Source organism: Tupaia chinensis, unplaced genomic scaffold (genome assembly GCF_000334495.1).
Source record: "Tupaia chinensis unplaced genomic scaffold, TupChi_1.0 Scaffold144767_1, whole genome shotgun sequence".
Classification (NCBI taxonomy): domain Eukaryota; kingdom Metazoa; phylum Chordata; class Mammalia; order Scandentia; family Tupaiidae; genus Tupaia; species Tupaia belangeri.
In genome coordinates, this window is record NW_006204627.1 from 2,117,960 (window position 1) to 2,131,002 (window position 13,043).

Consider the following 13,043-nt stretch of genomic DNA (forward strand, 5'->3'; position numbering starts at 1 on the left):
CTCTTTCCCATATTACAATCTATATCTCACAATGTTTCATTAATTTATTCTATCAAGGGTGTCACGCTAATTCTTCAGTATTCTAATTTTCATATAAACACTGATAAAGATAGTATAAGTACTTAAACAACAACAACAACAAACAAACAAAAAAAAACCCAGCAATAACAAAACCCTTAGTTCCCTTCTGATTTTAAAAACGTGACAAAATTGAATGGTTTGGTCTCCATGGAGTTGGAGGCACTTCAACGTGATGCTTTTTACTGAAAGTGTTTCTTTGTAAATCTGCATCCAAAATGAAGAAACCCTTAAAGTAGACTTTTCATTGGACACATACCCAATTTCAGCCCTATGTTGCTGATTCTTTAAGACAATATTTTAAGCTTCCCATGTATCTTCACATGAAAGCAACCTGTGGCACACCTGCTGAGCAGTGATGATTACCCTATTTATATTATTTATTCCCATAGAAAGGAAACATCATTATGAAGCTGTAGCTAGTGTTGGGGTTGTGTAGGGTACAGAATTTTAGGTTACAGATTGGACTTTCTTGTGAATTTACAGTAACATTCACAATATGGAGGGTTCCAAACAGGACAAAAAACATGCCAGAGACCAATTTTACCCAAAAGGGTTTTAGGGGGTTAGCCTGGAACCTGATCACCTTCAAGGGTACTTGAAGGAAAATGTTTTAAGTTTATTGGAAACAGTGTCAAGTAGCAACGTTTACATTGTAGCAGCACCTTGTTTTTTCTCAGCTTATTTATAAGGCATAAACCAGGATTCCTTGAATAAGCATTAAGTAATCAAATACTAAATATAGAGTACTATTTAAGTTGAAAGAATTTTCCTTTATCAACATATATTAATTTATCAGTAGAGTTAGCACATCATTTAGGAAACTAGCCCATTTTTCCATAAATGACAATACAATTAACTTTCATATTCGTGGTGTAATTAATTAATTTATCACACATCCAAGCCAGCTACGTCCGAAAGCACGAATCTTCCCAGTCAACAACCAAAAAAAAAGAAAAATAAAAACTTGCTATAAGAATACTGACCGCCAAAGCAATCCATATGTGCAGTTGTGTATGTTCCTGTTTTAGAATACTGATAACTTCATCTCCCTCCGGTAACTGATCGAAGTCAAGTTCAATGACCTAAAACACAAAATACAGGTTTTAACTTTTACTTATTTATTTTTTAAATATGACCAAGGGGCATGTGTGCTCAGCAGAGAAAGAGACAGGGAGAAAGAACTCCTCAATGGGACATGGTCATGCCACAATCCCTTCTCCCCCATTTCTACATCTTGTCAAGATTTTGGGCCATGCACTCACCCAGCATGTTCTTCAAGCCACTGGGGCTGAGATTTGAACCATGAAGTCAGCAGGCTCCCTTTACCACTAGACTATGGGGCTGGCCTCTTTTTTTTTTTATTTTCTTAATGGAGATTTTTGCTATAGGGCACATGCGCTTGACAGAGAGATAGAGAAAGAGACAGAGAGACAGAAAGTGAGAAATCACCCCCAGGGGGGGCAGGGATGGCCACACAGCAATCCCTTTTCCTCCATTATCCTCTTGGGATCTTGGGCATGCATGCGCACGCTCCTCGTATGAGTTCTAAGCTTCCAAGTCCAGGACTTGAACCCCAGTCAACTACATGGGAGTCCAGTGATTTAATTATGATGCCATCTGTTGGTCTCTCTCATTTCTTTTTTTGAATTCACATTCCTTCTTGTTGTTTTTCATGAATATAAATAACAACATACGTCTACATAGGGTATGTATTTCCTTTCAAGAGGATTCAGCTAATACGTTTCAATGTTTGAGGAGCACATGACAAATGTTATACTATAAAACCAAAATAAAAGTATAGAGAACCAAACAAACCCCACTAGTTGCCCCAAATCACTTGAACTATTGGGTGGTCGGAAAAAGATTACCATGACTTTTCCAACAACCCAATGCTTTGCTTATGCACAAATAACAACACAAAAACCTGCTTCACATATAACCCAAATAAAGTGCAGTAAGCACCCTAGAAACTCTGATGCCATAGGTCTGACAGTTTGAGAAGCACCACCCTAGAGGCTATTGAAAAACATTCTTTAACCACAGAGGTAGCATTGTGTGAGACTCTCCTGTGCATGGACACACACACACAAAAAATACTGAAAAATGTTCTGTAATTAGAAAAGAGATAGTAATTACACAACTTTGCTAATATACTAAAAACTAACAGATTTTATAGCAAGTGAATTATATCTCAATATTGTATCTCAAACACACAAAAATAAAAGCATGAAATATCTAAGATGTCAAAACATCAAGGCTGAGAGCTTTATTTCAAGGAGCCACAGGCCACCCATGAGAGGCATCGCCAAGGGAGCGGGGTTGATGCTATCTGCATACAGCGGTGGCTCAATACCCGGCTCTCGGTCGCTGAAGCAGCCCTGTGCAGCGAACACAGTGCACCACGTTAGATTCGAGTTTCCAAGGAGAAGGGACGACTTCCTATAGACTCCCAGGGAAAAGATCGAGTTGGAGCAGCAGGCAGCCCACGGTGACACCAGCGCCCACCTCTGTCATCTGTGAGGTACTGTCGTTTATCGGGCACGCTCACACCCCTGAGCCTGTGAATTCCTTGGGAAGAGGACAATACTGTCAAATACGAACAGGTTGAAAGAGGAACTTTCAAAAACTCCTTCTCGGAGTGTCCTGGAAGCTGCCAGGACCCGGTGTTTCCAGCCTGGGAGGGCGCAGGGGCTGGGGAAGGTGACCAGAGCCTTGGCCGGAGATGTCGATCCGGACTCCCGGCGGAGACGGGTGCCCTAACTTCGGACACGAAGCCTAGCGAAGTCGGTGGAGGGGAGCGTTCAAGTTCACGGCCCCCACCCACTTCACACTCGACACCTACCTCGTCAGTGTCCCGGAGGGGAATCTCGATGGAGCCCCGCGACATGATGCGATCAGAAGGCGAGCGGATGTCTCGCCCAGCCGCTCTGCAGCCGGTAGTCCTCCCTTCTGGTTCGAGCAGAGGCTAGCGACGGCTGGGGCTCTGGTCGTGGCTGCCGCCCCGCGGCGCCGCCGGAGCCGGGTCTTCTCCTTCCCGTCAGCCGCTTAAACAACGAGCAGCGGGCTGAGAACGGCCACTTCCGGAGGCCCCGCCTCCTGCCCCGGAAGCACTCCTCGAGAGAGGGCGTGTCTGACGTGAGTTCAGCCTGTAGTTCTGCCGTTGCTCTCTTTGGGATGACAGTCCGCGGCCTTCGTTGTGTGTGGGCTGTAGGTGGCCAGAGACCATGCAGGCCCGCCGCAGCCCTGGGCTTCTGCGGCTCCACCCGGCACCGGGACTGGGAACAGAAGCTCGGCGGGCGTGGCCGTCGCCTGCGGTGGGCGGAGCCTCTGGTGACGTGGCCCTCTGTGGGATGGGCCTGGACGGTCTTGTTTTCTTCTAAAGATTGTCGTGGATAATTGAAGTCATTCATTCCGCTTCCAAATCATTAGTTCATTCTTAGGAGCCATTATGTGTAAGTCATACCAGTGGTACCTGTTTAAATGAAATGTTACGGTGGATTGTGTGGTCACTGTGATAATTCATGTATCTTTCTAATAATAGTTCTTTGAAGCATACAAGAGGACCTGCTAGATTTATGGTTTTAACAGAATTGTAAAATAATTGGATTAAACCTGTAATCAGCTTTTTGAAACCATGAAAGTCCAAATTAGTGGTTTAATAATAGAAATATAGAATTAGTGTTTGGACTAAATCAGAGAAGAACCTGTTTAAATATATTTGCAAAAATTAAGTAAATTTACCTCTCAAGTGTCTCTCAGATGCCTCCCCTTTTCTTCATCTCTACCACTGTTATTGTAGCTCAAACCACCGACACTCACTTGGATTCCTGCAATAGCCTCCCGTTTTACTCAACCCATCAACCCATCCCAAGTTCCAACCTAGCTTCAGCCATGTTACACACTTACCTTTAAAAAATACCAACTTGATATTTGTCTTTCTTCACATCTCCCTTACAACTTTTAAGTAGAAATTTTGCCAAATCTGTATTTTGACTTATTGATTCTATAACTACTTCAATATTTGGGATAGTGCTGTTCAATACAAGTGCAATGGTAGCAATATATGTAGTTAAAATTTTCTAGTAGCTATGTTTTAAAAAGTAAAAAGAAGGGCCAGCAAGTGGCATAATGGTTAAGGCACTGGACTCCCACATGGCCATCTCACCCTGGGATGCAAGTGTATGTGTGCCTAAAATTCTGAGAGGAGAATGGAGGAGAAGGGATTAAGGCATGGCCATCTCCTCCTCCCTCTAGGGGTGATTTCTTACTTATTATCTCTATCTCACTAGTGAGCACTCACACCCTATAGCAAAAATCTCTCTTTTTAAAAAAGTAAAAAGCAGATTAAATTCATTTTAGTAATATATTTTGTTACTAGATATCATCATTTCAAATGATAACATTTAAGATCATTTACATCTTTATGCTGAGTCTTAGAAATACAATATGTATTTTACATACTTGTGCTCTACTCATTGCTTAATTTTAATTGGGGATACTGAATCTGTATTTAAATTTTATAAAATTTATCATTGAAAAATAGTCAATTATTTAGTTTTCATGAAATTTAATTAAAAATAAATAAAAAATTTAACTTGTCAGCACGATTAGCCATATTTCGAGCACTCAATAGCTGTATATGGTTAGTGAATAATATATTGCACGGCACAATATTTCCAAGAAATACTGCTTAATACCTTTTAACATTTATAAAATAAGCACTAAACAAAAGTACACATAGCGGTGATTATTTTTTCTCCATGTCAGCAGCCTCTCTGATATTAAAGACCCTATTGATATGTTTGGTCTTCCATTTATTGGCAACCAAAGGCATCCTAACAATGATGCAGAGCACTATGATTGGATAATAAGGGAACTCAGGTTAAGATTGGGGTTTGGAGAAGTGACATTTAAGTTGCAACGGGCAATGAGTAATATTTGGCTAGGTGAAGGATGATAAGGAAGTGCATACCAGACAAAGAAAGAAAATAAAAAATTAGGGGAAAGGAGCTTGAGTTGAAGTTGGAAACATAAAAAGTACCCAGATCAGGCTGGGCTTTATCCATATAGAGCAAAACTAACATCTTGTCCTGTTTCCAGTATGAGTAAGTAACATCCCACAGTTAGGAAAATCAAAACTCTTTGTGTTCTGAAATCATAAAAGAACAGTGTCAAACTAACTGTTTTCTCCAGAGTGAATGAAACCTTTAGCATTTCCCATATGTTATGTCTCATTAACAAAACCAATTTAGTTATTAAAGTTTATAATGCTAAAATGTGAAGATATGAAATGATTTGCAGACATATGGTAATCATGAGAAAAGTGCTCTTTCTACCATAATGCTTTTGTCTCATATTTCCTTTGATGTAGGATATGTAAAGATTTGGAGTTTTATCTTAGGTGCAATGGGGGGGGGCAGTTTTAAGTTGTGTGTCAATGAGAGAGAAATGAGAGAGAATCGGTTTGTGGATTTGAAAGAGCGTTCTTGGCTTTTCCCTATGCTCCGTACTCAATTATGGTGCAGTGAAAAGGAATCACTTTCAACACCGTGAATATTCATTCACATTGAAAGATGATACATTTGCTACCAATCTTTCAATGACCAGAGTGCGCTGGAAAAGGAGATGCAGAAGGTGAGTTCATACAAGATGGATATAGGCGCAGTGTATGTCCACAGACCCAGTCAACACAACATAGTAAAGCTGGAAGCTTTCTGGGCTCAGGAAAAAGAACTGAGAAAGAACTTTGACATGACAAACCATGACGATGTGAGGAAATGTTGTAGTTCGGCAGACATATGTTCTAGGTGCTGGACCTTCATGACAATGACCAATATACATCATCAGCCAAACATTCAAGGAGGACTTCGGATGTAAACATAGTCTCTGAGTATATTCTGGAAGGAGAGGTCTTCGTCGTTGGGTTCGTGATAAACCAGTTAGAAAACTGTCGTATTCTGTAGGTTCTGGGATAGTTGAATATTTGAGTCTTGTAAAGGCAGTCAAGATGTTAAAAAGAAAGTTCACCTAAGTGAAAAATTTCACCCTTTTGTCAGAAAATCTATAAACATGATGTAAATATACTTTGAGGAATATGTTTCAGTTGATCAAGATATTCTTAAAAATAAAGAATGCAGGGATAAGATCTTAGCCCTTGTTCCTGAAATAAATTATGATGAACTTCAACAAAACTTCCAAGTCTTCACAGTTCACTTCAGCATTGGAAGCAGTTGAAAAAAGTACCCAGCAGATATCAGAATAACATAGAAAATGACAAATGTAGATCCTGGCTGGAGTGGCAGATCATACTCCAGTACTATTTCCTATGGCTGGATGTCAATGTTCGCAAAGGAATCAGTCATTTACTGAAGAGCCATTTTAGTGTTTATCCTGAAAAAGGTCATATCTCTGTGACTATCAGTTTACAAGAAATGGATCAGTTTAATCCATTTAGCATTCCAATCACAAGCTCCCTCCTGTCATGAGTTGGATGCCATTTCCAATAATGAAGAGGAAAAAGAGAATGATGCTGAATCTGAAATCCAACATAGAACTAGAGATTGTAAGAGGATCAGTCTAGCACGTTATATGAAAGTTGTTTTTAACATTTTCTTGAAAACGTGGATAAATCCCAAAAAGGTGTACTTCTCAAGAAGAGTGATGTACAAGATTTCTGAGGATAACAAACCCTCAAGCCAATGTGGATATGCTATACCTTCAACAAAGAATCAGAACATTCCAAGAGCCACTTCATAATATGCTTCTTAATGCTCAAAGTAAAATGTCCTTTTTTTTTTTTTAAGAGGTTTTTGCTATAGGGCGCGTGCACTTGCCAGCCAGACAGAGAGAGACAGAGAGAGACAGAAAGTGAGAAATCATCCCCCAGGGAGATGGCCACGCTGCAATCCCTTCTCCTCCATTCTCCTCTCGGGATCTTGGGCATGCACGCACACGCGCCCAGTGTGAGTTTTAAGCCACTGGGTCCAGGACGTGAACCGTAGTTGACTGCATGGGAGTCCAGCGACATAGCCATTATGCTAACTGCTGGTCCCAAAATGTCCTTTTTTTGAGAAACAGTTTATGTGGAAAAGTTTTGCTGAGATCACCAAAGAAGAGTGTTCCAGGAAGAAGCAATAGAAGTAAGAATAAATGGAGTACAGATAAGTTTGTAAAGTTTGATATTATACAAAAGTAGTTCTAAAACTTGTGAAATAAATACTCACTTCTATCAGTTGCACTATATAAAGGTAAGTGAGCAGTTGTTGTAGTAATATGCCCAAGACTTTCACCTTAGCTTACTGACCACTGCCTCCTTGATTCTGGATGAACGAGGGCTTTGTCCTTAAGTTAATGACACTTGAGTGTATAGTCAGTCACTTCCTAATTTTGCTTACTATATTTTTATTGGTCAGGCCACATCCCGTCTTTTAAAGATCATTTTAAGCTGGACATTTAGGGACTGGCAGGTGATGTGGTGGTTGAGGCATTGGACTCCCACATAGCTGACCATAGTTCAAGTCCCAACCCTGACAGCTTGCTTTCTCATTCTCCCTTTCTGTCTCTCTGTCTCTGGTCAAAATCAAAGAATAATGATAATAAATAAAATTAAAAATAAATGATTTTTTTGGAGAGTTTTTTGTTTGTGTTTTTTGTTTTGTTTTGTTTTTGTTTTTGCTATAGGGTGCATGTGCTCGCCAGAAAGAGAGAGACAGAGAGCCAGAAGGCGAGAAATCACTCCCCATGGGGGGATGGCCACGCCGCAATCCCTTCTCCTCCGTTCTCCTCTGGGGATCTTGGGCATGCACGCACACACGCCCGGTGTGAGTTTAAGCCGCCAGGTCCAGGACTCAAACTGTGGTCGACTACATGGGATTCCAGAGACATAGCCATTGTGCAAACTGCTGGTCCCAAAATAAAATAAATGAATCTTTTTAAAAAAAGAAAACTGGGCTTCTAAACCTACCAAAATGTGGGATCAGCAGATGGTGTAATGGTCACATCACTCGACTCCCATGTCGACTACAGTTTGAGTCCCGGACCTAGCTTAAAGCTCACACCAGCCCTTATTGCCAAAGTAATACTATATAAGGGGAATAAAGTAGGAGGCATCTCACTTCCCAACCTCAAAACATATTACAAAGTCGTGATAATTAAAACAGCATGGTATTGGCACAAAAACAGATCAATGGAAGAGAATTGAGATCCCCCAGATAAACCCCAAAACATACAACCAACTGATCCTTGACAAAGGGCACAAGACAATCCAGTCAGAAAAATAAAATCTCTTCAGCAAATGGTGCTGGGAGAACTAGATATCCCACCTGCAGAAGAATGAAACTAGATCCTTATCTCTCACTACTCTCTCACTACTAACAAAAGTTAACTCAAAATGGATTGAGGATCTAAACATAAACCTTCAAACTATAAGAATACTGGTGGGGGAACAAGCAGTTAGTGTAATGGCTATGTCGCTGGACTCCCACATAGTCGACCACGGTTCGCGTCCTGGACCTGGTGGCTTAAAACTCACGCCGGGTGTGTGTGTGTGCGTGCCCAAGATCCCAAGAGGAGAATGGAGGAGAAGGGATTGCGGCATGACCATCCCCTCTGGAGGGTGATTTCTCACTTTCTGTCTCTATGCCTCTCTCTGTCTGTCTGGCGAGCGCACGTGCCCTATAGCGAAAACCTCTCAAAAAACAAAAACTAAAAAAAAATACTGGTGGAAAACACAGGAAAAACTCTTGGGGACCTTGGAGTAGGCAAAGAGTTCTCAAAGAAGACCTCCAAAGCACAGGCAGTACTCCCAAAAATAGACAAATGGGACTACATTAAGCCAAGAAGCTTCTGCACAACTAAAGAAGCAATAAATAGAGTGAGAAGACAACTCTCATAGTGGGAGAGTATATTTGCAAATTATACCTCAATAAGGGACTGATAACCAGAATTTACAAGAACTCAAGCAGCTTACCCACAAAGAAACAATCCAATTGAAAGGGGAAAATGAGCTGAACAGAGAATTCTCCAAAGAAGAAATATGAATGGCCCCAAAGCATATGAAAACATGCTCAACATCTCCTACCATAAGGGAACTACAAATCAAAACCACAATGAGGTATCACTTAACCCCGGTCAGAGTGGCTAAAATTAAGAAAAAAAATAATGATAAGTACTGGCAAGGCTGTGGTGAAAGACAACTCTCCTACACTGTTATTGGGAATGTAAATTAGTACAATCACTTTGGAGAACAATATGGAGGTTCCTCAAAGATCTACAAATAGAACTACCATATGACCCAGTAACTCCACTTTTAGGTATTTATCCAAAGGATAGAAAAACTCTCAGTCGGAGAAACACTTACACATTCATATTTATTGCAGCATTATTTACTAGATCATGTGCACTAGGACATGGATCAACCCAAATGTCCAGAAATAGATGATTGGATTGAAAAACTATGGCACATGTACTCTATGGAATACTACTTAGCCATAAGAAAAAACAATGAAACCCTGACATTTGATACAAAGTGGCCAATATGAAAAACTTAATGTAAAACGAAGCAAGTCAGACTATGAAGGATAGACTTTGTCTATGAACGAGTGACATTGTATGTTCCCACTTAATATATACCGAGTGTCCACACTCTATGACTGAAACTGATTGACTAAAAGATGTACAAACACAAGAAATGGGTGTGAATGCCAGATGTTTTGTGTGTGGAGGAGTAGGGCATGGGGAAGGACATTTGGAGGACGGATACGGAGGCAGAGAATTGACAGGAAGGGGGTGTGTGGTGTTATCTGTTGAAGATATTTTGATCAACTGGATTGGGGAGAAGTGTTCACATATTGAAATGTTCACTTTGTAAGCTAAATATGTGTTTGAATGTATAAAAAATTGAAAAAAAATTTGAAAAAATAATTAAATTAATAAAAAATAGAAAGACAGACTTTGTGTGCCTCCATTCAATATATATTGATTATCTGCACTCTATGGCAGAAATGAAAAGTTTAGAAGCTATAGTAGCAGGAAGGGCAATGATAGATACTAGAGATAGTAAGGATAGGGGTAATATGGGGTGGATAATGGAGGGAAGGGGGAGGAAGGGGAACAGGGGAAGAAAAAGAAAAAAAATGTTTAATTGACAAAAAAATGAAGAACTTGCTGCTGCTGATGTGTATAGTAATGTCTTTGTCTTGACTGATATGCATGGTAATTGTGCTGGAAAAAGAAATGTTATACACTGTAAAGATATATTGATTAAATGTAATAAAAAAGAAAAAGGCAAAAAACAAAACAAAACCTCATTCTGGGCACATGTGCATGAGTGTGTGCCCAAAATACTGGGAGTTGAATGGAGGAGAAGGAATTGTGGCCTGGCCATCCCCCTTGGGGGATGATTCCTCACTTTCAGTCTCTGTCTCTCTGGCAAGCTCATATACCTGATAGCAAAACAAACAAAAAACAACTCTCTAAAAATAAATGAATGAATAAATAAATAAATAAAATAAACCTACCAACATTTTAGTTCAAAAGACATAAGTTACTAGGGTAATGATATTAGATGATTTTTTACAACTATTGAAATAATAGCTCCTAACTTTTTTCCCTCAGAGAACAATTAAATTAGTCTACCACAAAGAAGCAGCTTAGAAAAAATAACCAGCTTCACCAACATAAAACCTTTAGTACTTGTGAAAACATGGCGCTTTTTTTTTTTTTTTTTTTTTTTTTTCCATTTTTTGGTACATATACTTTTACATATTTAGGTACATATACGTTCTGTTTTTTCCATGTTTAATTTTGTGTGGTATTCTAAAGTGTCAGATTTCTCTTGCCTGGTTTTATAACCAATCTCAGCAAAACAGTCATTCTAGTTCACATTCTGTCTTGTGAGAAACATGAGAAACAAACTATTAGGCTGGTACTTTTTGTGACTTAATGACTTTGAATTTTCTTCAACATTGTTTCCTTTGTAGTGGTACAGTCTTTTTTTATTTTATCTTTTGGTTTATATAATACATATTCTGTAATGCATTTAACACATTGAAATGCTTTGCATTTCTTCTTTTCCTATTTTTAAAGAAAAATATTAAAAGTTATTATGCAAAAAATAAAAGATTGTTTTCACTATGCTATAAAAAAATAGTTTGGAAAGTATCTGAAAGGATATGGGAAGACTTTAAAAACTACTGTCCAGGTGACGAAGATAAGTAGATAGGACTAGGTTTAAGGTAGTGGAGGTGGAGAAAAGTGGATTTAAGATTCCTGTCTATACGCTATCTATCTATATTTACTGATATCTTAATTACTAGAACTTGTAAGTATAGTGGATATGGCAAGCCACTGAAAAAGTGGTGTCAGGAAAGACTTGTAGTTCTGGCATGAACAACTGGGCGAATGAAGTGTCATTTCCTAAGAGAGGAAAAATCAATGGAGGAGCACATTTGGGCAAGGGTAGGGCACTGATTGGGTTTCACATGTGTTGTTGACACTATCTCTGAAATAACCAACTGCAGGTATCAGGTATCAGTTGGATATACTTATCTGGAGCTCAGAAGACAGTTTCTGAGTTGTAGAAGTAAGTCTGAGAAACACTGGCATGTAGATTTTTTTATATATATATAATTTTTTGAGAGGTTTTTGCTATAGGGTATGTATGCTCATTGGAGAGACAGAAGAGACAGAAAGTGAGAAATCACCCCCCACAAGGGATGGCCACACTGCAATCCTTTCTTCATTCTCCCCTTGGGATCTTGGGCACACATGCACACATGCCTGGCATGTTTTAAGTCGCCAAGTCCAGGACTTGAACCACAGTCTACTATGTGGGAGTCCAGCAACATAACCATTACACCATATGCTGGTCCCTGTAGATAAATTTTTTTTTTGAGAGGTTTTTGCTATAGGGCGTGTGCACTCACTAGACAGACAGAGAGAGACAGAAAGCGAGAAATCACCCCCCAGGACAGATGGCCACGCCGTAATCCCTTCTCCTCCATTCTTCTTTCGGGATCGTGGGCACGCACGCACATGTGCCTGCAATCCTTCTCCTCTATTCTCCTCTTGGGATCTTGGGCACGCACACACACGTGCCCGGCATGAGTTTAAGCCACTGGGCCCAGGACGCGAACCGCGATCCACTACATGGGAGTCCAGCGACATAGCCATTGCGGTAACTGCTGGTTCCCCAGTAGATAAATTTTTAAACAGTGATATTTAATGAGATAATCCAGAGAGGGAGTGAAGAGTGGCAAGAGAAGGGCCTGGGATGAAGCCCCAAGGAATTCTAGCATACAAAGGTGTGAAGAGGAAGTTGATTTGCTAGAAATCAGAGAGAGAACTAGAGAGAGAATCACCTAACATGGGCCTCACAATAATTGAGACTTGCACTGCAACTTTTGACGCAGGTATACATAGGCAGCTTTTTGTTTTTCTCTGACAATCACAGACACTGATTAAGTTAGATGCTTTAAAGTTGTAGAACCAGTTCTGAGGTGATTTCAAAGATTTTATTTCAACTGACATGATTGTGTAATGTCTGTTCACAAATACTGTGCTCCATGTTGGGCCTGAGTGCATCAGATCAAGGTGATATCAAAGTATACTTGGTCAATGTGGATTTTGTTGAGTACATATTCAAAATACTGGGTCACCAGAAAAGTCTTGATGTATAAAAATGCATCATGACTTTCCTGACAACCCAATAGACTGCTAAGATTCTTGTTTTCCCACTGTTGATATTGTGGTTGTTCATAGTGTTGATAAACACATATATTTAGCTATCTGAAAATTGAACTATTTTATATGTTGATAAAATATGCTAAGTATTAAAAAAGAGTGAAGAATATTCGATCTTAACAAAGATATTGAAATCTTAAATTGTACCTTTTATATAAACACCAATAGAAATGTTTTAAATAGTTTATGTAAATTATTAAGAAAGAATAAGAAGCTATTTT

General features: G+C 39.6%; 2 protein-coding genes and 1 pseudogene across 4 annotated transcripts in view; 2 read left to right on the top strand and 1 right to left on the bottom strand.

Annotated features, from left to right (window-relative positions):
* The window catches only part of CTR9 (CTR9 component of Paf1/RNA polymerase II complex), a 47,078-nt gene extending 43,909 nt beyond the window's left edge, over window positions 1-3,169 (bottom strand). Inside the window, exons 1-2 of the mRNA XM_006167447.3 lie at window positions 2,924-3,169; window positions 1,065-1,163 (exon numbers count right to left, since the gene is read on the bottom strand). Of these exons, the coding sequence (XP_006167509.1) occupies window positions 1,065-1,163; window positions 2,924-2,968 (144 nt within the window). The 5' untranslated portion in view covers window positions 2,969-3,169. The remainder of the gene's footprint in view (window positions 1-1,064; window positions 1,164-2,923) is intronic.
* Window positions 3,170-3,408: 239 nt separating this feature from the next.
* Window positions 3,409-13,043, top strand: part of IRAG1 (inositol 1,4,5-triphosphate receptor associated 1) — a 186,027-nt gene continuing 176,392 nt past the window's right edge. For 2 of the 3 annotated variants that reach the window (XM_027767850.1, XM_006167441.3), the window contains exon 1: window positions 3,411-3,533. The gene's annotated coding sequence lies outside the window, so the exon portion shown is untranslated. Of the gene's footprint in view, window positions 3,534-13,043 lie in introns of all 3 variants that reach the window. The other variant, XM_006167435.3, reaches the window with a different exon arrangement.
* On the top strand, window positions 5,422-6,758 carry LOC102472851 (DNA primase small subunit pseudogene; annotated as a pseudogene).